We start from the raw sequence: 26,452 nt of genomic DNA on the forward strand, positions 1-26,452 counted from the left end.
ATGACTAACTGAAAGCTTTTCCGATAAAAAAGTGTCATTATATATATTTTTTTCTAATGTTGGTATACACTGAACTCCCGTTATAATGAACACGGTAATAAAAAAAAAATCGGTAATAATGAAGAAAAATGCTGGCCCTCACTTTATCTGTAATATGTTTTTTAATTGTTTATTCGTTCGGTTATAACAAGATTTCGATATCATAACAGAAACTGTCGGTCCTGGCGACTTCCTTATAACGTGATTCCACTGCATTCCAAGACGACCAATCATGGTTTTATTTTTGTTACAAAATTTAGTTGTCAAAATATCTTGTCTAAATATGATTACATTATTTTGGACAATTGTCATTGCTACTTATTACAATAAAAAATATGTGGCTGGAAATAAATATGACAACATTGAATAAATACAACCAATATGACCTACATTTCAGGAAGATGGAAAATCAAATTCAATACAACTGACAATTGTCTTTGCAAATCAGATATGAATGAAGGAGAAGATAGGAAATCACAGTAATATACAGGGTGCCAATAAAGTCATAATATTTGACACTACCATTTCTTTATGCGTTTTTTATTGTAAAGCAAATACATGGCTATCAGAATGGGCGAAAAAAAAAATGCTCTCACAGCATTTCCTGTAATCGGAGTTTAATTTTGCAGGAACCTGAAGTCTTTAAAGCTGAGACTTTTGTTCTGTCCTTCCGTTATTCTGTCAATAGTATATCTTAATGAATTATGCTTTATCTCAGTTGTGATACTCTCCGAACGAATGAAGTAACGGCTTTATGAGCATATCTATATTGATCATTTCGATTAGAAATGACTAAGCGTTGAAACTACAGGGAGATTTAAAAAAAATACTGTAACAATCTTTATACATCGCTGTGTAACCCACTTGCAAGTGAATGTTTCATTGGATTGTGCCCTCTTACTGATATATTCTCCAAACGACTGCAATAACCTTATAGATGAAATGAAATTATGATGTATGTATGTATGTACGTAGGAAAGTATAATATAACATACATTATATATATATATATATAATATAGAATATGCATAAAACAAAGAATGATATATATTGTATGTGTATATATTTGGTAAATATAGAGTCTACATATTTCTAATTATGTATTATTTTGTCTGGAATGACTAGGGCAACTACACAATAGGTGAGATTAAAGAAGAATACTTTAACCACGTAAACAATGCATACCTGTATGCCAAATTAGATGTCGCCGAGTAACTCGCTTAACGACTTCTCATTGATGGTTATGTCCTCTGTCTGTAACATAATGACCCAATTGGCAAAAATTAACCAATTCTTTATTCGAATCGATTATCATTGCTTGAGCAAAATAAAATTAAAAAAAAAACTACAAAGTAAGATAACGTACAACAATGGTATTGTATGTTCTTGCTGACAGTGTGGTTGTAGACGAGGTGCCAGTTTACCGCACAATTATTTGTAGGAAATTCTCGTTTCAATTGGATTGCAATATGAATTGAGTGATGGAAGACAAATTCCACATGATTACTATTTCACAGATTATGACGAAATAGTTAGAAAATACATATCGGGCTAATCATTCTATGAGTATCTCAATATTCTTGATACCGAAACGTCATGTAAAAAAAAAAAGCGGATATGATTTCAGTTTCAATCTGTCCCGACGGACAAACATTGAAAATATTGCCTTCAAAAAGACTCGATAGAAAACTATGTCACTGTTAGGACTACAATCTGTCGATATTGATTGCGTTTTGTTTTGATTACATTTTTTTCTGTTAATTAGATTTGAAAGTATAGGCAATACAAAAGCAATGTTTACGCGCCGACTATTTCATTCTAATATCGCAATACATCAATCATCTCCACCAACACTATCATTTATTTTTGTATCACTTTTTTTGTTATGACCCTGTTGTCATCAAATTATTAACTTACCATATCTTTATTAGCATCTATAGAATATAACATAACCTAATGCTTTCAGGTCTTTCCCCAATTCTGCTCAATAAACCTAATCGTTCATCTGCATTTTTTTTTTCAAATTCGGTAACGTAATATAATCACATTTTGTTAATGGAGTTAGAATACAAGTTTGTTCCTTTTCTTCGAGTCAAAAACATTGAATCTGAATAGTGATGACTTTTGTGACATTACTGAAAAGAATTTTGATTTATGTCTGAAATTTCCTTGAAAAAATATGTGAAGAAAAAAACAAACATAATTATGTGCAGTAAATGATGGTATAGTCATGTATGTATGCATATGCTATATCTGATACTTACTTTCCAGCGTCTGTCTTTTGAAGCAATTGTCGTCAAAAATATTTTAGGTACTTTACGAAAGTTCAAGGTGGCACGTTCCAGATGAGGTAAACAACACAGAAAGTTAGCTAAGTTTGTTGCTACAAGTGGTTCTGAAATGCAATCTCTGTAAAACCTCATATCAAGTTCGCGGATCTGCAGAAGAAAAAATAAAAATAGATTTTTAAGATGTTAATATATCTAGAACAAACAACTACGAAAGAAAAATGAGACAAGAAAAAAAAAAACGAAGCATGACAACAGACAAGGCAAAAAAAAAAATGGTTTGTTCCTTTGACCAACAAAAAATCATGGATATTTCCGGTGTTTCGACTGTGTGTTTGTGGGTGTGTGTGCGCCTTTTTTTTTTTACTCTTTCAAACTTATTTTTATTCCATTAATTTCATCTTCTACGACTTATTGAACGGTTGTGAGCCCAAAATTATCCATTTTAAGCTGTAGAAAGAAGAGTCTAAGAGTCTAAGAGTCTAATATGTTTATCACATCGACCCGTCGTAAATTGTGTTGTGCTATACATAGCGTATTAAAGCTGCAGGTTAATAAAAATTGAGCATGCACTGCTAGCTATATCTTTTTGTCGAACTTCCGTGCACGCATATGAGCCAAAAAATAGATTTAAAAAAAAGATATGGATGAGCAAAAAAAAAAAAAAAAAATGGATTATGCATAGACAAGTGTTATACGTACCTGACTGGTTGATGCTGAGGATGCTGCTACTGAGAAGAAACCTTCGGGCAAGCAGGGGCATTCAAGAAGGAAACTCAAAAGGCGAGGCATAAAACAAACCCATCTGGCCAAATCTTCTCCCGCTGCGAATTGATATTCTTCGTCAGTTTCCTCGTTGCTAAAAATAATCATTGTCAAATCCCGAATCTGTACACACAAAGGAACACATGCAGCAATTAAAGAAAACAAGGGAAGCATGTAACATTAATTTTCTTACTTTATTGTACAATGGCATTCGTACGTATATAATCTTGCGTTCTTTTATTTCTCTTTCTTTGATATACTGCATCGTTTCTAGATAATAGCATCATTGGCAGATAGAAATGATAATAAAGATAAAATACGATTGTTAATACAAGCATGATCGGGAAAACATCTTTGGAGATCGTAACATGAACACTCAATGGACGGTATATGAAGTATTTATGGATTCATATCTAATAATCCTGCTCTCTCTATCTCATTGTCTTATCACAGGATATTAGAGCTTGATCTTATACAGTGGATGTGGTTCCAGACTGTGTTGAAGGAATGTAAATATGCAATTTAACCAGACAAGGATCGATATATTCATGGTTCACGGCACCTGCAGTACAATATAGTTGTCTCAAATTTTACGCGCTCCTTGAAATTATGGAGGTGTTCATGACCGTTCACTATGAGGACATTGTTTGTCATGAGTTTTTTTTGTATTCATTTGCACATACACACACACACACACACACACGCACACATTCTCTCTCGCGCCTTGTGTTGAGGGTTGGCAGGTGGGAGATTGGTTCCTGTAATAGATAGAAGTTCACAAAAATTTAGGTAGGGCACAATTGTGTTAGGTGAAGAAGGCTTTCAAAACATAAAAATGCAGAGTGCATTAATAGTCAGGGAGACATACCGTACAGTCTGTGTAAACCCATGGATTCGAACGGGTGGTGTTAGTCTCTTGAAAAGCAACTTGCGAGGTAAAATGATACTTGGGCATGCGAGAAACTGTACTAACATTTCACAACAAAATCATTTGTAATGCTCCTAGACAGAGGTCGATATGCTTCACAGAATCCTTTCTAACTAGATATGAATGAGTGACCACTGCAAGATTTCATATTGTGGTGTGTATAGTTGTTGTTGGCAGAAAAAAAAAGAAAATGTCGGTACAAATGGCGTGATGTAATTACGTGAAGATAATGTTATTGAGTTTGTAGGTATTCATATATTCTAGTAGGTTAAATGAATAGTGAGAGGTGACATACCTGACAAGCTTCCGAGAGGTTGGCGGCTGTTGAGAAGAATTCATCTCTCAAACAATTCAAACTGAAGCTCGAAAGATGTCTCATATTACACACCCATTTGGCACAGTCTACACCCATTGACGGCTGATATTGAGACTTTTCATTCCAGATGTCGCCAAATAACTTCAGCTTACGTATCTGTAGAAGAACACACATACAAACAAACATCAAAAATTGTGAACACGACAGGAGCCCATGTTTGCAGCCAGTAGCAATAAGAATGAAATGACAAGAGCCGGGAACATGACTCGAAGAAGTTACACGCATTGATATACACGAGGAGGATCAAAAGATATCCTTGGATTTAGATACCGGAAGACAGATGCTTGCTTTATCTCTTTTGATCTAGTTAATTTTTCGAAATGAGGTTACTGCTGGGTAAATTTAATAGTCGCAAAATAAAAGGTTAAGGCATTGCAATTCTTACCTCGTGCGCATGCTCCACACACACACACACATACACACACACACAATCACACACACAAACATATGTATGTATTATATGTATATATATATATATATATATATATATATATATATATTGTAACCAATGAAGAATTGGTAGATTAGTGTAACAGTAAGAAAACGGTGAAAATTAGCCCAATATTAAAAGTTCCGTGGTCAAATATATAATCGATCGATTATTTTAGCAATCGATCTTGAATCGATCAGTTACAAGGAAACTGACGATTATGGATTGTTTTGTCAGGAATTTTAGAGGGGTAATGATTGTTGGAGATGTGATTTTGTTCAGTAATAATCTTTCATACAATTATTGTTTCGTTATCTAATCGTTTCCGTATAATGAGGAAGGTTAATAAGCGTCAGTATTTGAGGAAAAGGTCAGTAAGTAAAATGCGTAACTGTTTCGGAAACATAGCGGTTGGAGAATAATAAGACGTCGAATTTGTATCCAAATAGCTGGGTGGGCCTGGATACAGGCCAAAGTGTGGATAAGCCAGCTGGGTGGGCCTGGGTACAGGCCAAGGTGTGAATGATTAGTGTTGTGTTAATAAAGCGTTGATTGAAGTGGATACTACTGCCTGGACCGCTTCCTTTGAAGTCTGCTGCAGTATAACACAAGTATTGGTGAGTAGTGCAGTGCAATTACGGAACTGATGAAATGATATGCGAGTGAACTGGTATTGGTATCTGCGATTGGATGAGCTGCACTGGTATTGGTATCTGCGATTGGATGAGTTGCTCTGGTACTGGTATCTTCGTTGGATGAATTGTGACTGGTAGTATTTTGTTAGTAAGCAAGTAATGGGAATAGACTGGTAGTAAGTAACCCAGCAATATGGTACATTTCAACGCCGTTCTCCACGCCTGGTTGTATATTTCAACCAAACGGACCCCAGCCTAGCTCGGACCATCCTGACCCTTCTCCAGCTAGTTGCCGGGGCCGGATGGCACACAGCATATAACAACATATACACTAGCGGACAGAGGAGAGAAGGCTACACGTGGTGTCAGGAGTGGGATTGGCAGTAGACAGGGCAGCGCAACATGCATCACTCAGCAAGAACTGCTGGCCTGCGTCAGCAAACTCCAGCGGAAATTTGGTGGCAGCTAGAACAGGAGCTGGCAGACGTCGAAGCGATGATGACAGATCTTCGTGCAGCACTCGGAAGAACTCCAGCTCCGTCGCAGGGACCCGCTACCACCAGCCACCCCAGCTCAGGAACGATGAGTTCAGGAAGGGCAGGAATTAGCAGCAGCACACCGCTAGACCAGGATGGCTTCACCACAGCACCAAATGCTGCAGCAGAGTCATCCGGAAGTAAAGCTCCTCCTGCTAGTTTTGCAAGGCGATCTGGTGGAAACGTTGAGATTCCTCATTCGTTCCCCAGTAGTTTTGCAACACCTGAAAGCAGACCAGTCAACGATGGATGCAGCAGGTATTGCAAACAACCAGTTACAGCGCAACGGCTTGGTGTCGGCATGATGACTGGAAGTCAGCAATGGCAGAGTGGTCCTACATGTGAAGGTAGGATGGCAGGCGGCCCCAGCAGGATCCAGCAGACCAGTTGGGAGACACCAGCAACGGGCAACCAGCCAGCACCAGTAAATGAAGTTTTGGTAGGTGGTGGAGGTAATTCGTCAGCAGCACCATCAGCAATGGGTACACCGTGGCGAAGACCAGAACTGTGGGACGAAGGCAGTTACCAGCGCAGATATAGAGGTGGAGATAAGCTGCGGATGACTCCCGATAGATTCGACGGCAGGGGACCGATTCTTGACTATTTGAGTCATTTTGAGGCCTGCGCAGGGGTGAACGGATGGTCCGAAGATGAAGCACTGCAGTATTTGGCTGCCAGCATGCGAGGCCCAGCTGTAAAGGTCCTTGTTCAACAGACAGGAAGGAGGTTAACGTACAGTGAGCTGGTAAATAGGCTTAAGCAACGGTTCGGCCCAGCAGGCAAATCCGAGGTCTTCTTGGCTGAGCTGCGGACCAGAAGGAGGAAACCAAAGGAGACTCTGCAGGAGTTGGGGCAAGGTATTCGGGAGCTGACTGCATTAGCCTACCAAGAATTTGACGAGGCGGGGCAAGATCGCTTAGCAAGAGGCCACTTCATGGACGCGGTCGTAAGACCAGAGATACGAGAAGGTCTTTTCCGCGCCCAGCCCCGCACACTTGATGAGGCAATCGAAGCAGCATTGAGTACAGAGGCTTTCCTGAGGATGGAGACGGAGAGAAGCGATGGCCGGTCGCAGCGGTATAGCAGAGCACTGGCGACTGATGATGTAGAGCAGAAGAGCCCTGCAACCAAGGAGAAAGACGGCGCTATGAGGCGAATGACGAAAGCAGTGGAAGAGCTGATTTCCAGAGTGGAATCTTCTCCACCAACACGATCGAGAACCAACGCGACAGCACAATTTGCAAGGGTACCTGCATCATCACCGCCTGGGGACCAGAGCAACAATTGTTTCAACTGCGGCCAAGCTGGCCATTGGAAACGAGATTGCCCACGTCTAGTGAAGCAACCACTTAGAAGTATGCCAGCAAGCATCGATGCAGACAGAAGGAGGTGCTACCACTGCAATCAAGTTGGCCATGGTTGGAGGCACTGTCCCCAAGCATCAAATATCGAGCAGATACCAGTGCGCAGTCAGCCAGAGTGGGGACCAGCTCCACTTCGTAGTGATGTTGGTGGCGTGCAACAAAGGACACCAGAACAACCACAGCGAGCACCCCAGGCTGAACAAGCAGAGCAAGCACGGCCAGTTGGCAATAGCAGATATCATGGTCTTCATGTTGAGTCTAAGATCAATGGTCAGCCCGTCACATTCCTAATTGATACCGGTTCATCGCAGACGTATGTGTCCAATGCGATCTTCAGCAAGATTGCAGATGCAAGGAAGCCGGTATTGCAGCGAGCAACTCGTACAGTGCGCCAAGCAGACGGTTCTCCACTCGAGACCAGTGGTAAAACACTGGCTGAAATCCAGATGGGACAATTGCTGTTCGTGTTTGAGGTGACGGTGGCCAATCTTCACAATGAAGGTATCATCGGGTTGGACTTCTTGATGCAAACACAGTCGGTGCTGGATTGCCGCAAACTGGAGCTGCAGCTGCCATGGGAGACGATCCAATGCAAAGATCATCGGGGTCAGCCTTTCTGCCACAGAATCATAGCAAGCGAGACCAGTTCAGTACCCCCTGGGCACGAGGCAATATTGAAAGGCATGGTGGCAGGTGGAAGGCCACAACCAATCGCAGGAGTTGGCCTGTTGGAAGCTCCTACCAACCAGGCTGAGACCCTCAGTAAGGGCTTGCTGATAGCAAGGGCTGTCGTTGAGGCGGATGCTGAGGTACTCCCTATCAGAGTTTACAACCCCACAAAGGAAGAGAGAGTGGTGAAGCAGGGCACTATGGTGGCGTGTCTGACTCAGCTCCAAAACGCTGAACAGGTCGAGGTAATTCCACGTGACGTGAACGGTGGTGATGGCATGCCATCACATGTGGTAGAGCTGTACAAGAGAAGCATTGAAGAGGTCCCAGAGCAGTACCACACGCAAGTAGCAGAGCTGCTGGAAGATTTTGCAGATGTCTTCTCAAATGGACCAACAGATCTGGGCAGAACTGACCTAGTCCAGCACAGCATTGATACTGGTGATGCGAGACCAGTGCGACAAGCACCAAGACGATATCCAGCAGAGCAGAGGGCGGAGATTGATAGACAGATAGATCAGCTACTATCTCAGGGGCTGATTGAGCAAGTAAGCAGTCCTTGGTCCTCCAACGTGGTCTTGGTCACAAAGAAGGATGGGAGCAAGAGGATGTGCATAGACTACCGCCAACTGAATGTTGCAACACTGAAAGACGCTTATCCGCTGCCCAGAATAGATGACACGCTGGATGCACTCAGCGGAGCAAAGTGGTTCTCAACCCTCGATCTTGCCAGTGGGTATTGGCAAGTGCAGCTTGACGACCAGGCTAAGCAGAAATCAGCCTTCATCGCTAATGGCGGGTTGTATGCCTGGCGCGTTATGCCCTTCGGGCTATGTAATGCGCCATCCACCTTCGAACGTCTGATGGATAGAGTGATGGCAGGCCTTACCTGGGAAATGTTGCTTGTGTACTTGGACGACGTGATTGTCTTTGGCAAGACAGTGGAAGATGAGCTGTCACGACTTCGAGTGGGGCCGTGAGGCCGGCTTGAAGCTTAAGCCGTCGAAGTGCTCGCTATTTCACACCAGTGTTAGGTACCTGGGGCATATCGTGTCGAAGGATGGAGTGACAACAGATCCAGACAAGACATCCGCCATTCAACAATGGCCAACACCGAGGACCACCAAGGAAGTGAGGAGCTTTGTGGGGCTGGTATCGTACTACCGCAGGCTTCGCCTCCATCGCCAAACCGCTCCACCAGCTAATGGAGAAAAATCACAAGTTCCTGTGGACGAAAGAATGCCAAGAGGCATTCGATGAGCTGAAGGGGAAATTATCATCGCCTCCTATCCTGGCCTATCCACGCCCAGATGGCAGTTATATCCTTGATACTGATGCCAGCGACGTTGGTGTTGGGGCCGTGCTCTCCCAAGTCCAAGATGGTGCTGAGAGGGTGGTGGCATATGCAAGCCGCACACTGCGGAGAGCGGAGAGAAATTACTGTGTGACGAGGAAGGAGCTCCTAGCAGTGGTGGTCTCTCTGAAGCAGTTTCGTCAGTACCTATATGGCCGTCATGTGGTGATACGGACAGATCATGGCTCGCTGCAATGGCTTGTCAGATTCAAGGACCCCAGGGGTCAGCTGGCAAGGTGGTTGGAGTTGATCTCGGAATATGATTTTGAGATCCGTCATAGGCAAGGGCGAAGTCATGGCAATGCAGACGGGTTGTCACGCCGACCGTGTAGACAGTGCGGTTGTGATGAGGAGATACCAGCAGACCAAGCCAGGGTACTGCTAGAGCAAGAAGCAGATGAGGCTCCCGATATCGGCAGCTTACAGGAACAAGACGAGGACATCAATCCGGTTCGTGCCGCTAAACTGGCGGCTGAGCGACCGTCTGATGAAAAAGCAGCATCATGGTCTGCCAAGGCAAGACAGCTCTTGGATCACTGGGAAGCGCTGGAGGTTAGCAGCGGGGTCCTTGTCCGTCGCTGGGAGGCAGCGGATGGTAGCACTGTGAGGAGGCAGATTATCCTACCAAGAGTCCTTGTGAGAGATGTGATTCGGGCGGTTCACGCTTCTATGACTGGTGGCCATTTTGGTATGGGCAAGTCGCTAGCTCGTGCTCGGCTACGATACTACTGGATTGGGATGGCAGCAGATTTCCGGTCTGCTCTGCGTGAATGTGACATATGTGCAAGGAGAAAGGGTGCTGGTAGAACACCGCGTGCTCCACTGCAGCAGAGAATCAGCGGCTTCCCAATGGAAAGAGTGGCACTTGACATTCTGGGTCCGTTCCCGAGAACGAAACAAGGAAACAAGTACGTCCTCGTATTAGGGGACTACTTTACTAAATGGATGGAAGCTTATCCCATCAAGGACGAGCGTGCTGAAACCATTGCAGAAAAACTGGTGGTAGAGTTCGTCTGCAGGTTCGGGGTGCCCAGGTTCGTCCACTCGGACCAAGGCCGAAACTTCGTCTCCGAAGTCTTTAGTGAGGTGTGTAAGCTGCTTGGGGCGACCAAGACGAAAACCACAGCCTACAACCCCAAATCGGATGGCCTCATCGAGAGATACAACTGCACCTTGGTAGACACCGTTGCAGCTCTTCTGGATATGAACAGCGGAGAGAAGGACTGGGACCAGCTGATTCCATTCGCTACAAGTGCTTACAGGAGCTGCCCTCAAGATTCAACGGGGGAGACCCCTAACATGTTAATGTTGGGGAGAGAGGTGCTGATGCCAGGCGATGTTGCTGAACCAGATGATGCTGACCACCAGGAGGAGGTCTGCACAGATTATGCAGAGGGTCTCCGTACAAGGATGAGACGAGCACATCACCGTGCACGAGCTAGATTGGGGCTGGCCTGCAGAAAACAGAAGCGGTTTTACGATCAGAGGGCCCATGTCGCAGCATACAATGTTGGGCAGTATGCGTGGCTCCGGAGAAAGATGCGGAAGAAGGGCTGCAGTCCCAAGTTGCAGACGAAATGGTTGGGGCCATACTTGATCGTCACGAAACTATCAGATGTTACGCTACGGCTACAGCTTTCACCAAGGACCAGGCCGCTGGTGGTTCATGTGGACCGTCTGAAGCCATATACAGGGGTGCAGAGGCCAGTGTGGGAGTTTAGACCGAAACAAGTAGAGGAGGCTGTACCAGAACCGGCTACAGATGACGAGGAGTCTAATGGAGGTTCAGATGCCCACCCAAAACAAGTTGATGACGCTGTACCAACAGAGCTGGCGTTGGAAGGTGATGAGCCTGGAAGAGATTCCAGCTATGAACCGCACCCATACCCGAGACGGAATAGACGTCCCCCCAGATACTTCTAGGCATGCACATATCGGCATGTCGAACTCTCACTGTTTTGGGACTGAACTCTCATGATATTTCATTTTGGTATTCGCATTCATGCAGGACATTTACGACATGGCGAGGAACCAGAGGGGTGAACAATGGTCCGCTGGGGCCAGCAATGTTGCTGAAAGTGAGCAAAGGACAGTTCTGGATGGGACTTGGCACGGACTGTTTATAAAAGCCACGGTAAATGGGGCACGAGTTGAAGCGTTGGTGGACACCGGCTCAACCCATTCCTTCATAGCCAGGAGGATTTACGACACGATTGACTCGAGCAGTAAGCCACCGTTAAGCCCACTGGATGAGCCGATGATGATGGCGGATGGATCGCTATTGGCAATGGATGGGAAGGCAAAAGTCGCTTTACAATTGGGACTTCTATCGTATACGGCAGACGTAATTGTTGCTGACATACGTCATGAAGGAATATTGGGCCTCGACTTCCTGCGTGGTAGCAGATCTGTCGTAGACTGCTACCGACATAAACTGCATACGCCATGTGGGACTCACGAGTGCTACCCCCGTCTAGTCCAGGAACCGGTATGGGCTAGGCCAGATACTGGTCGCGCAGACTGTTGGTGTTTCGGATTCTGCAAGTGATATCAGTGCCGGAACAGTGATTGTCGTTGTATGGGGAGTGGCTGGAGGTGCAGACAGATATCGTGGCTGACGATTGAGCAAGGGAACCAGTGTAACGTAGCAACCAGTGTTCTTTTAATTTGGTTTAAATTTTGAAACATTTATGGACAATAAATAAATGAAAGGACGGAAACCGGGATGAGCATGATGGACGCTTTGCCGATTTATGAGTTGTAATCATTGAACATTAAGTATTGCACTGGACTTGGTTTCTCATGCTAAGATTCTATGTTGTGCTCACATATGGTATAAAATGGTGTGAAAATGGTATAATTTCCATGCACCTAGTTGTTATTTCAACTATTCACATATGTCAAATGTAGGGTTTTGGTTTTTGAGTGTCAGTTATCAATGTGTAATTGGTAGCAGTGGCTGGTATAAGGTGAACAAGTCGGTTGTTTATACATGTACTAACAATGTTGTGTCATAGGTAATCATAAGCAGTTCTGTTTATACCAAGTAGGTATTCACTTAATTGATAGTGATGGAAGATAACGATGTTTAGCAAAGACCATACTACCAGAGAGGTATTCTTTTTGTTATCATATTGAGATTAACAGTGCAGACTGTGGATTTTTATATTAGTTGCGGTTTAGATAAAACCAGGTTGTTTTGGAGTAATCGCACAGAATTATGTTTTGTCTCTCTTTCAAGAAGAAATAGGACCAAAGTGGTAGAGACCGTGTTCTATTTAAGGAGAGTATTTAGCAGTAATCTTGGATGATGTATGTTTGATTAGGCTGGTATCATTTACTCGATTTGCTTGGATGAAAATCAAACAGTAAGGGCCCATGAAGATGGGAAGTGCCATGTTTTGTTCATTCAGCACAATGTGTTAGCAGACGGATTACAGCATGTTCATGTTCATGTTTATAGGACGTGAGACCCGGTAGGATTTTGTGATTTGAGCAGTGCTCGTAAGGTTCCCATTCGTGCGGAAGTTAGAACGTACAGATGTTTTGGTATAAAACGTTATGTGGTTAGATGTTTGAGGAAAATGCTACCAAGACGTTGAGATAGTAGCAAGGTTTTTATCGAGTGTTGCCTTTTGTTGTATTTTATACTTACCAGTTCAAGTTGTCGAGTTGTTATTTGTCAGCTCGGGGACCGAGCTTAGCGAGGGAGGGGTGTCGTGTAACCAATGAAGAATTGGTAGATTAGTGTAACAGTAAGAAAACGGTGAAAATTAGCCCAATATTAAAAGTTCCGTGGTCAAATATATAATCGATCGATTATTTTAGCAATCGATCTTGAATCGATCAGTTACAAGGAAACTGACGATTATGGATTGTTTTGTCAGGAATTTTAGAGGGGTAATGATTGTTGGAGATGTGATTTTGTTCAGTAATAATCTTTCATACAATTATTGTTTCGTTATCTTATCGTTTCCGTATAATGAGGAAGGTTAATAAGCGTCAGTATTTGAGGAAAAGGTCAGTAAGTAAAATGCGTAACTGTTTCGGAAACATAGCGGTTGGAGAATAATAAGACGTCGAATTTGTATCCAAATAGCTGGGTGGGCCTGGATACAGGCCAAAGTGTGGATAAGCCAGCTGGGTGGGCCTGGGTACAGGCCAAGGTGTGAATGATTAGTGTTGTGTTAATAAAGCGTTGATTGAAGTGGATACTACTGCCTGGACCGCTTCCTTTGAAGTCTGCTGCAGTATAACACAAGTATTGGTGAGTAGTGCAGTGCAATTACGGAACTGATGAAATGATATGCGAGTGAACTGGTATTGGTATCTGCGATTGGATGAGCTGCACTGGTATTGGTATCTGCGATTGGATGAGCTGCTCTGGTACTGGTATCTTCGTTGGATGAATTGTGACTGGTAGTATTTTGTTAGTAAGCAAGTAATGGGAATAGACTGGTAGTAAGTAACCCAGCAATATGGTACATTTCAACGCCGTTCTCCACGCCTGGTTGTATATTTCAACCAAACGGACCCCAGCCTAGCTCGGACCATCCTGACCCTTCTCCAGCTAGTTGCCGGGGCCGGATGGCACACAGCATATAACAACATATACACTAGCGGACAGAGGAGAGAAGGCTACAATATATATATATATATATATATATATATATATATATATATATATATACATATATATATATATATATATATGCATACATACATATACATCTATGTGTGTGCGCGTATTGCACTCTCCCTGCTCAGTCTTCTGTGTCCCTCTAGGTCTTCATTTATTTTCAACAATCATCCATGTTTCTTATTTCTTTTACCCTTTTTATCGTCAGTTAAACGAATTGTGTGATATCAGTAACGATGTGTCTCTTGAAGTAATCAAGTTGGAACTAGTTGGGTTTTTTTTTTTTTTGATAGTCACGTAACATTTTTTAAAGCATTATGTATTTTCTTGTAGCTCTGATTAATCATTGTATAGTGCCAAAGAGGGTATGATTTGTGCATTGCATTGTGTTCAACTGGCATGTCTTGTATTCTTTTTATCTATGTTTTCATTCAACATGTGTAACGTATTGTGTAAAGACGTTAAAAATGGTATTTCTATAATTCATTTTGGATATGTTTTACATCAATTCTGTATCGAACACCATGTCAGAGTGCACTAAACTTAGATTTCATATCATGTTGGTATGACATGTCTTTTTATGTTTTTACTCAGGTTTCATCTTCTCTTTTGGTGTCTTTTGCTGCATCTCTTAATCTTTTCATTTTTTTTTCTCTCCTTTGGTATTTTCCTTTTCTTAAACCCCTTTCCTTATTTTTCTTCCCCTCCCCTCCTCTCTTACTCTCTCTCTCTCTTTCACACACACACTCCCGTTATCTCGTCTCCACCCCCATTCTCAGTCTATCAACTTTTTGAACGCTTCTTTTCCTTCTCTTGATCCTTTTATTTTCTATTTTACTGTCAATTGCAAGAATTGTGATGATATTCCAAAAAAAAAAAAAATGATGTATATCCTGTGTGGAATCAATCTGGCCTTATTTACTTCACCTAATTGAGTTATCTTTATGATTTTATTCGATGATTATGAATTGATTGTTATTATCTGTACACGTGCGTTTCCTGATTTGTTCTTCTCGTGTCGTATATTCTTTTATGTTTTTATATCAGACACAATTCAGCAATTGAGCTGCGAAGTTTCAGAATACTTGAATGTGTGTAATAATCTCGTATCATTTGAGTACTGACAATGAAATTAAGTACAATGAATTGAAATGAAATGAAATTGAATTGAATTAAGTTGAACTGACTAGATTTACCTGACATATCGAAGCCTTTTCGCTGAGGACTTTATAGAAGTCCGTGTGAAATTCCGAGTCACCTATTGTTACTTCCTGCAGCACACGGCTAGAACACATACCCTCCGCTAAGTCACGTGACAAAGTTCTCCCACAGTTTAAAAGGTCAATATATAGCGATTTCTATGGAAAGCAAACATTGATTGATAATAAGGAGCATTAATAATCGACAGTTCAATATTCAAGAATCGTGCTTGTTGTTGTTTTGAAAGTGGATAATTAGGGCACAGACATGACAGATGAACTATAAAAAGATAACAGGGGTGTCCACATCAGCACTCGTCCTACACTCTAAGCAAAATACATGTATGTTCAACTTTGTAATCTTATTAGTGTCACACTGGAAATATGTTTTATGGGTGGATCTTTGCACCTTTCATACTTCCACAGCAAAGTCAGGCCTTTTAAGGTAAGTACTGGTCTGCCTCTCATTCGCGTACTGTATGACATACTATGCAGTATGAAATCTGGCAATCCATTTACTTTAGAGTGATTAAAATAATTATTGTCTCACTTCGTCAAATTAGTGCACGGTTCAACTACGCTTGTTAAAAGGAGCTCGTTTAAAGACATCCGTTACAATAAGAGCATTAACAAGTGCAGGTTTGGTTCAACAATATAGCAGCTAAAGAAAATGGGATGACAGTTCCGAATTAACTTGTATTACACTTCACCATCAATGAGAGAATATCAGACTTAAATTCTGAAATGATTATTTCTGAATATCATTCGAGTTAGAACTCCCTAAACTTGCATCTCGAAACGATTTCCCCAAGTTCAACATCAGGTTTTGAAATATCTGTGAATATAAACCAGGAGATTTACGATTTTGCACTTTTCACAGATGAAACGACGCACCCCCACATTCAGTTAATGAGTGCTTTTCTTTTTTTTAAGATCCTTTGTGGTTTTATGAGAAGTTTTCAAAACTGTTATACTCACCACTTGGTCACAGTGCACCATGAAAACGATTCCCGACTTTGTGTATTCTGGTGTATAAGATACCAGTTTATATTCTTCCCATCTTTCTCCCACTGTTCTGGCGGCCTCCTCAGTATGACACTCAAATGCAACATCAACGCAGATATACCGGTCATTAGTCTTTTTCAAGTCGTTGATGATATCAAGACAAAGCTCAGTTCCTAAAGCTGAGGTAAAGCAGAGTAAATAACGGAACTCTTTGTATCGACTGAGAACTTGGCTTTTCACTTTGTGGTACTTTGAGCGATCGTTGACAAATAACATTGCCATATGCATCCCTGCAATATATTCTTGAAGCAATTTGTGCGGAAACCTAACCGTAGATACCTCGAGGAAAGTTGGGACGTTGCCGTCGAGCCGACGATCCCTGCTGAAGATATCTCTTTCCATAGTCAAAACCCCGACTCGGCTGCATATTTCCATGGCTTCCCAACACTGTCTGAATTGCTCTTTAGGGAATGAAAGATTCCTTTGCAATAAACCGTTCAGTGCTATTTCAGTTATATCTTGAATCGCTCTATGAGCTTCATTTACATACTCAGCCTCATTATAATTCTGTGCATTATCACAGAATATCGATGCATAATGCTCTTTCAGAAAAGATATTATTTCACGAAAGACATTAGAGAAAGATCGCAGTTGTTGCATTTCTTTTCGCCCTTCTTCACTTAAATTGTTCCACATGAGACAAAGCATTGCACAATATATAGGAAACGGAGCCATATTCGTCCGTATAACACCACTCTCTTCCATGAAACTGATCAAATCTTCTGCAAGAGTCTCTTTTTCTCTCATTCCAAAGTAGTTCTTGATATAAGTTAATAAGTTTTTCTTGTTAAATCCTTCGATGCTTATAAAAGAGTAGGCTTCGCGAAGACTCTTTTCCGATTTGAACTCATCAGTTCTCCATGGTCGTGTGGTTACAATTACCTTGACTGACTTATATTGCTCTAATCCTAGAATGCGAAGGACCTCACTCTTGTTCTCGTCACTTAATGTCCCATTAAACTCGTCGAACCCATCAAATACAATGAGAACTTTGATTGGATTTGATGAGATATAATTGTTTATTTGTTTTGCTGTTGCTCCAACTGAATCGGAGAGATATCTCTTCACAATATCACCTATAGTTTCTACGTTCGTGACAATTCGAAGAGGGAAAACTAGCACCAAATCCAGATCCTGGAGAATACCCCCCTTGCACCAATCGAAGGCGATTTTAGCGCAAAGCGTTGATTTCCCAACACCTGCCTCACCCTGTATTAGGATGCGCTTTGAAAGATTCCCGCTTTCATCGTTGGTCAAAAGTTCGCTGTATGTTATTGGTGCCTTACGCATAGTGCTAATGTCTATAAGACTCAAGTTGGTGTAAATTTCATCTAATTCAAACTGTCCCAGAAGTATGAACATGAGTGGATCCAACGTAACCTTGCGTTGAGACATACGGTAATACGCTTTCAGTTCCTCTTGGCATTGCTGTACCTGCTCCTTTGTTAGTGGCGAAGATTCAACCAATGGTCCTTGGAAGAGAATCAAGACAGAGAAAGAGAAGCATTTTGCTTTGCTTTATATGAATTACATTACACACATGCTCTCAAGCAGACACATACGCATACTCTCCCATGAACATTTATGTGCAATACATCTTTATATTGTAAACATATGATGAGACACGGCTATGGGCGAATATACAGGTATGGTAACTGTTCACATGTTATTTAGATTCTAAATTCGAGGCAACGAGAGAGGGGAATATGAATAGATGGATCCAAGTAACGTCAGGAATTTTTGTGTAGACGTTGGCTGTATGGATTGGTGCTACCGAAGAGAAGGATTTAGCGCCGTAGATAGATTGAACTCCTAGCAACGAGGGAGTGACCTTTTTGGTCAGTGCATGGCAAGGAATAATGTCACGATGTTTTCAGATAATCGACTTCCCACTATTTTCGGACCCAATTGTTGTAGCGGGTCACATTTATTGTTCATCAGGCCTGGTAAATAAACAAAGAAACAAATGAACTGCTTGCGGTACTTTTTTTTCTGTATCTTCATGTCTTGCCGTAACTACTACAAAACCTATACGACCATGTTAAAAGATACCTACTCAATATGCAAAAAAAAAAAAATCTAAACAAGAGACAAATGCGTAGCTATGATTTTTTTTTTTTCATACTCAGTTCCAAGTCTCCTTCTTCCCATTGCTCTAGTCTGTGTGGTCTCTGCCAGCAGGGAATCCAACCACATCCTGTGAAATGTGACAAAACCAACGACAAGGGCACTAATGCTGGTCATAGTGTTCAAGCTATACATCAATATAGATGTAATAAAATACATAACATCTGTATTGATTTACTCAATATTCCGTTGCAGATTACATGTGAAAATGAATCTACTAAACTATCTTCACTTTTTTCTCTCTTTTATTCTTTAAAAAGCAATAAACAAACCCACGTTACATTGGAATATATGAAAACTCATTTTATCGCAAACTGGACATCTGCCGTTGTTTACATTTTTTTTAAAGGGATCGTATGGTTTTGGTTGAGACCTAATTTCAGGTTTCTAACATCTTGTGGTGAGATAATTAGAAACCTCTTATGAAATATGAAAGAGCATGTAATTCCATGAGGAATTCCACTTTTATTTGATAAAAAAAATTGAAATTGAAATGGCTGAGATATCCAAAACAGAGCGATTCTAATTAAGTGTGAGACCCGCACTTTTTTACGATCGCTTTCTTTTACCTTGTTTGTGGATGTTACAGTCATACCAAACCCGATTTTCATCAAATAAACCTTGAATTCCTCTTAGAATGGTATGTTCAGTACTATGTCAAAAGTATTTTATTTGGTATCTCGCAAAAAGTTAAAAGCCAAATTCTCATATTCACCAATACCGTACCTTCTCTTTAACTTTATGCTGAATGTACCACTAGAAGGCTGTGCAGAACTGGATAATCAGACAGATTATATTACCAAGATAAATGTTTGTCAATATGATGCATTTTAATTTTGCCTCGGTCTACTACTTTGCATGTTTGTTTCAGTAAACCATTATCAAATCAAAACAAATCAAATCCAAACGCAAGCTTTTTGGCCGACTTCGTGTTTAAGATTGACGGCTAAATCTTGATATGGTACGCAATGTTCCACTCCTCAAAAAAAAAGAAGTATGGATTTGATTATACAAAAGTAAAAAGAAGAAAGTCAAAACCTGTTCGCGGTAGGTAGTCAGGGTGATAGTGTTGAAGAAACATTCCAACAAGCAGAAATAGGGTGACCATGGTGACAGGCACAGCAATGACCAGTCCAATAACGAGACCCGTATTATCACGTCTTCCTGAAATTTTATAGAGACACAGCTAAAACGAGTTTTCCTTGATTTAGACAATAAAAATGTAAATAAAATAATACCTCATTTCTTCTTATCATTATTATGAACAGAACCATCATACTCGTATCGACAGTACGGAATTTTAGATCTGCAACGCGAATGCTAATAGGACGCAGCCTCTATAGAAACACTGGTCAGCCTCGCGCATGTGCAGAACACTTTTTTTAGCTTAATTGCGTGTTTGCATAGCATAGGCTCGGTACATCTTTTTTGTTGTTGTTATTTTTTTTTTTTTTTTGAAGAGAAAATGTTTTGAATCAATTTCAAGGATTTATCTTTCCTTGTCCTGGCCAAGTTATTGCTTTACAAAAAAAAAATAAAAAATAAATAAATACAAAAAAATCCTTTGATTAACCTGAATAAAAAACATCTGTTAAGGCATTTCTGTGATCCAACAAACATGAAGTTGACAACTTTTTACAAACCTGGTAAGTGTAGAATGGTGATTTCTACTGTCGACGTGCCAAATAGCGAATCTCCAGCAGCAGTGCACATAAAGGTTTGCTCTGTCCCGTGTTTAGCTGAAACAGTGATTGTTTCGAACCTCTCGAATGTGTCGTCGGGTAGAGTTGTCTGTTTGGAAGCCACAGAATGTAGTGTCTTTCCCGTCCCATCGGTCCACTGCATGGAAATGTTAGGCCTGAATCCACTCACGACACACGTAATGTTGACCGAAGGAGTTTCGAAGGTAGTTTGGTATATGCACTGGCTTTGATGGGACTGACTCCCATATACGCATTGCTCGATTGTATGCTTTAAAGCCACAGCTATATAGGGAGACATGAAATTATACATGTAATAAAGTATAATACAAGCAGTGCACTCTCGTTACAACGAAAACGGTTATAACGAAATTTCGTTATGACGAAGGGAAGCTTCACGTACAAATATCAACATTATGAAAATCCATGGGGGAAAACTCGCTTACATCGAAGAGGGGTACGGATAGATTTCTCTTTTAACGAAGTCATTGACGAAGATAAACAAAAAGAAAATTGGCTGCGGTTTAACAAAAACTCACAGATTACGAAATTACGCAGCAGAACAAACATTTGGAGAGGGTCTCTCCATGGGCGAAAGTTTGACATTTACGTGTGTTTAAAAAGAAATCACTCTGCTTTCCGCTCAGTGGAACACACAGTCTATGAGGATAACATGCACTATTATCATGACGATCGGAATTAAGATAAATTTCGGTGTTTTCTTTTTTCTCTGGTTCGTTATTACGAAAAATGAACTCCTGAAATACGTGCCTAGATGATCGTGATTTGAAAAGGAAATAAGAAAAAAAATCGTCAATCAGGAAATAAATGATAGATTAATGATACATAAGGAATAAAATGAAAAATAAAATTATTACAGGGAATCTTCATTAATGGGAGCACAAAACAATGTTCAGCAATCCTAAAAAAGGAAGTAGATAAAAACAAGCCCAGCCAAAGCTTAGCAATCGTACACGCATCATTAGCACCAACGTCGAAAGAACAACCCACAAACGGCGCAAGAATTAATTTTGGCTCCATTGCCGGCACACGTCAAGTCCACTGCCTGGACTATTTTGTGTGATCATTTACCGCGCGCACACACCGCTACAGCACGCGTATGCCCCACCGTATGCTCGTGTATTAATTTGCCGCGCACGCACGCATCTCGACCTCCAAAACAGTCCAGTCTGGTTTGCCAAGTCTCCCCGAAATATTTCGGAAAAAATTGGCCCCACCCCCATCCCCTCATTCATTTCGAGCATCCTGATTGGTCGATGAGATCGCGTCCAGCTGGCAATTTGTGGGATCGAAAAAAGTCGATCGATCTCTAATCTTGTAGTCGCAGTCAATGGGTATATTTTGTAATGTGTATTGTACATACATTTTGGTTTTGCTGACCCATTAGGCATTAACAATTGATTTTATAATTATTGCGGGGATGATTATATTTGTGAAGCAGTTACTGTGCATTGTATACTAGTAGTAGAACAATCGGAAATTTACACAATGACAGTCCTAAGAATTATTTTGTAATATTTTGATGTACGTTTGAAATGTCACGCTGCAAGCAACACAATTAAATACTGAATTGTAATCAATGATGGATGATGAAATCGAAATAAAATATTGTTTGAAACAAAAAAGTAGTCTTATTGCTAACAGGTATATTGCATGTAGCAATATAACATACGTATTTTACGCCAATATTTGTATTAATCTCTCCAAATATTGATGGAATTTCAAAATTATTTTTACTTTTATTAAAAATTGCTCTAAAGATATATCTTAGAGATCATAAGAGGAGAATGAAATTAGAACGTACATAAACCGTGCGTAAGATTAAGACTAACTTCTACTCGTTTCCATAACTGTTATAAATTAAATTATAAATATCACAATAACCCGCATTTTAAATCTAGTTTTCGACAGAAAAAAAAAATAATTTAAAAATTACAAATAAAAAAAACTGATAAATACGTGTAGAAAAGATATTCGCCCATTTAAAGCATCGTGACTTATCGTACATGTCAATTTCGAGGTGGCTTTTTACTTCTCGATCGGGATCCCCCGGATGCTTGTTTGTTTTTTGTTTTTTTTTTAGACGGCACAGATTGGGGAAACTAAAAATCTATCGGGGACCCTATCCCTAAACCTAACCCTAATCCTAATCCTAACCCTAACCATCAAACCCTAACCCTAACCCTAACCCTAACCCTAACCCTAACCCCAACCCTGACCCTAACCATAACCATAACCATAACCAAAAACCCTAACCCAACGTTTTTCCCATAGGTTTAACACGCGCCATGCCCCAATCTGTGCCGTCTTAAAAAAAAAAAACGCCCCCGGATCGCGTGTACAGCCTACAGCTTGTGCAACAAATGTGCTTTTCGTATTGATTCCGAGTCTTGCGTTTTCCGACCAAAATCTGTGCAGCATTTCAAGTATTTCCTCCAAACCTTGTTTACATGATCAATGGATGTCAACATCAGCGTCTCCGCGTCGCTTTTCTGACAGTGATAATGAGAAGAGCATTCAATGCAATGTGCTACTGAGAAGCTTGGATTCGTTGACGGTTTCGGGGAGCAGCAGCAGAATTAGAACTCAGAAGTCCCTACTACACGTACTCGTTTCTCCGTGCGTGGTCATAGACTCATGATTTTGTTTATCTCCATGCCGACTGGTTTCGGCAATAGTGTGGTGTTCCAACTTCCAAGCTGCACCGTTGTGCATTGATATTTTTCGCAAACTAGATCTACATGATGGACCACACTCTCCGAAAGCTGTGGCTCTTGTCATGCCTTTGAAGTCTTTAATTTCGGACCAGATGAGCAGGGATATGGATCTTGCTTGGCCTGCGTGACAAAGTCGAAGACTCAAGCGGGCTAGTGGTAAGCTAATCAGTTAACGTTAGATCTACGATGTATCCAGTTTCTACAAATGATACGTCAAGGCAACTTTCATTACGTGTCTCTTGTCTTGAATTACAAACTGTAACTGTAGGCCCTTAGTTGAACAACAAAAAAATGATTGTAAAACTAAATGTAGTTAAATGTCTGGCCTCTGGGCCGGGTAGGGTAAACACATGTCAGGCTTCTACTACAGTACTACTCTTGTGAGTGTTCCTAGGTGTACTGAGCTGAGTCAAATCCTGTGTAATTGTAATAAATTGTTAACACCGTAACTGCACTGGTTTAATTGTTTTGTACAGTACAGTAACTACTGTAACTTTCTCGCATACAAATGCAATTACACATAGGCCTACTGCCTTAGCTTTAGGCCCTAATCTGTGAGACACAGCCTGTGTCTCGTCGGCTTTGCTCCTCTACACAGACAGAGGAGCAATCGAGACACACGCTGTGGCCCACAGACTAATTCTTCATGTGCATGTACATTGTGAAAAAAAACTCAAAATTGGAACATGCTTCAGTATGCAAATGTACTCATACTGAAAGGGGACAACTTTGCACAACAGGGAATGACACTAGAACCAGACAGGGTTTGCCTTTTGAACACTTTAATTCGGTCTTCGGTACCGAATCGTCAACATAGGTCCTCTGAGGACAGTCGCCATCTTTCGTTCTTCTTTCCGCCCTCTCTCGGCGTATCTGTTACAATCGTTTACACATTATGTTCCCTTACAATACTTGTTCATCTATATTAAAATTATGCAGTCTTATGGCTATGCAATATGCATTGAAGAGACTGCAGGCATTATTAAAATCACATGTGCAATGTAGAAATGTTTTTTTATTTTAGTCTTACTGTTTTTTTTTTCTTATTTTTCAAATAGGGGGACTGCATCTGGAGACACCAAAGCATTTCGAGGAGTGTATTGAAAATTTTTGCCCTGACAGCCACTGCAACCAGAGATGTGCGTAGCGGTATCATCGAAAACTTTGGTCTTCGCAATTATGTGTGGGGTAAATCAGTTGCCGGACAAGCAAAATATAAAACATGTTGTCAAGTCTGCTGCTGCTGCAGATACAATGTTCAAGTGGCTGGCAGATGACTTGAAGATCCATGGTGCATGTTGTGAAAGGATGATAAGAAAAATGTGCAGTAATGTGTAGGCGACCTTTATGGCACTGCTTCCAGAAGGTTGCCACAGGTATGTTAATAAGTTTATATGTACCACCAGAACATGGAAACTGATATCCAAAAGGAAATTGTTGACAGCACGTTAGCAACAGATGGTGAAATCAGAGTTCTGATAGCTACCATTGCATCTGGCCTGGGTGTTGATGTAAAGCAACGTACACATAACGGTTTTGTGTGGATGCCCAAGTGATCTAGACGATTATATCCACTTTTTAAAAGCACTCAATTTTCAGGCCTTATCAGATATACTGGTAACATGAACAATCATGTACAGCTGTACAGCTGTACATCGTAGCTGAGATTTTTTTTTTTTTTTTAATGAAAAATGTCACGTATACACGTGTACATGTAGCTTAGCTTGTACCTTTGGGATTTGAAAATTATTTTTTAGAGAATTCATATGATTGTTTTAAAACAAGAATCCACTGTGGGTGTTTTTCCTCCTTAAGGTTTGTAATGGTGAGTGGCTGGTACATTGGTTTCTGGTGTACCTGAATTTTTGCAGTTCCATGCTACATGTACAATAATTTTCTTTTTATCACTGCAATAACTGTACCTTGCTCTTATTCATAGAGGCAAATACAATGTACATTTGTACACACCTACTTTTCATACTGTACTTAGTTTTTTTAGGCATGAATATTTTCATTGATTTTCATTGGACATGTTGATGGGTACATATCATAATTACAAGTGATAAAATTATGGAAAAGTTGAAATATTTTAGTTCAAGGTTGTGTTTTTGTGATGTAGTGGATTACATGTACATGTACATACAGACCATGCCAAGTGGGGATGGGCTGTGTGTTTTGGGTGTTTGGGTGGGTGTTTGAAAATTGAACTGAAAATGCTGTTTGTCTGCACATGTAATCGTACATCGCATGTTCATCTATGCATACATGTACATACAAGTGCACAAATGCGTAGAGTGTGTTTTGAGTTGTACAACTACCAAGAACTTGTTTACCATTTTATAATACTTTCTTTACATACAAAATCATTCATGAGAAGTACAGTATGTTCTTTGGCCCATTTTGATAAAACTAAAACTAGTTCTGTTAATGCACACGAACATTTTTACCTATAGTTTGAACTGTGTAGCAATGAATTTATTTTCTTTTTTTAAACTTTGAAGCATTTTTTTAAACCAAGAATTGTTGTAAAGCGCAACAAATGAAAAAACAAAGATTTCTTTGTCATAACTTGTAACCAGTTTGTGTTAATCCTGTATGTTTGATGTGTAATGAGAGTCTACTACACATAGTAATCAGACTGAAATGTGACATATCAAATTATTTCTCAGACATCAAAATTCAGAGTCAAACAGTTTACAATGTAATTTGTTTGAAATAATGCACTGTTGTTGAACAATGATCATGGACTATCATGAATATACAGTAAATGTATTGTATATTACAGTACTTGTACATGTACATGTACAAATGAAAGTGTATAATGAAGGAATTTCAAGAGCATGGAGAAACAACTGAAATACAAGTGTATGCCTAATATTTCATAAACTATAGAACATTTAATTTCAGTGTTTTATGAGTACTTGGTGGCACAGAATATCCAACTTTAAAGACACTTATACACCTGAGGAATTATTTTGAATGTCCTTCCCAGAGTGACAACTTTTTGAACTCACTATTGACAGTTGGGAGTGGGATGCTAGCTTTGAAACTTCCTTGGTAGTTGGTACAACATTAACAGTTTTACCATCATGGCCAGATTTTTATAATGAAGGCTTAAGAAGTAATGTGATTAAAAAAATGTACAAGTTATACATATTCTCAAATTACACTACTCGTAGTCCATTTGTCTTCACTTTGCTGTCTGCTGTACATGAAATGATGAAGACTACACAGTGTATTTAACAGTACATATATTTGCACATATGAGTAATGTACATGTACACTGTACATTGTACATTTCAAAGTACAATAGTGAACAATAGTAAACTTATTTACCAATAATCAGGTGCCATAAACGTTGAAAAAAATAAAGTCTACTACACTGTACAGCTGTATGTGCAAAGTACATATACAATGTTTTAATTTGGATGTGATTTGTAATAGGGGGTTTAATCAAATTGCTAACATGTGAGTGTGTGTGTGTGTGTGTGTGTGCATGTGTTTGTGTATGTTTGTGTGTGTGTGTGCACATGCGTGTATGTGTTTGTGTGTGTTGTGTGCATGGCCCACACATTTCCCAAGCATAATTTCACACTGATA

General features: G+C 40.5%; 2 protein-coding genes across 2 annotated transcripts in view; both read right to left on the reverse strand.

Annotated features, from left to right (window-relative positions):
• Positions 1–1,236: 1,236 nt before the first annotated feature.
• Positions 1,237–18,438, reverse strand: LOC140226692 (NLR family CARD domain-containing protein 4-like). The gene is made up of 5 exons (XM_072307132.1): positions 18,413–18,438; positions 16,201–17,803; positions 15,220–15,381; positions 2,304–2,477; positions 1,237–1,293 (listed from the first exon to the last, which is right to left on the reverse strand). Exons 1-5 carry the CDS (start codon positions 18,436–18,438, stop codon positions 1,237–1,239), a joined length of 2,022 nt encoding a protein of 673 aa, XP_072163233.1.
• Positions 18,439–18,442: 4 nt separating this feature from the next.
• LOC140226693 (T-lymphocyte surface antigen Ly-9-like) overlaps positions 18,443–26,452 on the reverse strand; it is a 104,586-nt gene continuing 96,576 nt past the window's right edge. Inside the window, exons 5-7 of the mRNA XM_072307133.1 lie at positions 20,058–20,399; positions 19,456–19,578; positions 18,443–18,486 (exon numbers count right to left, since the gene is read on the reverse strand). Coding sequence (XP_072163234.1) covers positions 18,443–18,486; positions 19,456–19,578; positions 20,058–20,399 — 509 coding nt within the window. The remainder of the gene's footprint in view (positions 18,487–19,455; positions 19,579–20,057; positions 20,400–26,452) is intronic.

This window comes from Diadema setosum, chromosome 3 (genome assembly GCF_964275005.1).
Source record: "Diadema setosum chromosome 3, eeDiaSeto1, whole genome shotgun sequence".
Lineage (NCBI taxonomy): Eukaryota > Metazoa > Echinodermata > Echinoidea > Diadematoida > Diadematidae > Diadema > Diadema setosum.

Coding starts and splice junctions, on each gene's coding strand:
- LOC140226692 (XM_072307132.1), bottom strand. CDS start 18,438: ATGGGAAGAAGGAGACTTGGAACTGA. Junction 17,804..18,412: donor AGAAGGAGACTTGGAACTGA/GTATGAAAAAAA, acceptor ATTCATATAAAG/CAAAGCAAAATGCTTCTCTT. Junction 2,478..15,219: donor AAAAGGCTTCGATATGTCAG/GTAAATCTAGTC, acceptor TTTCTTCTGCAG/ATCCGCGAACTTGATATGAG.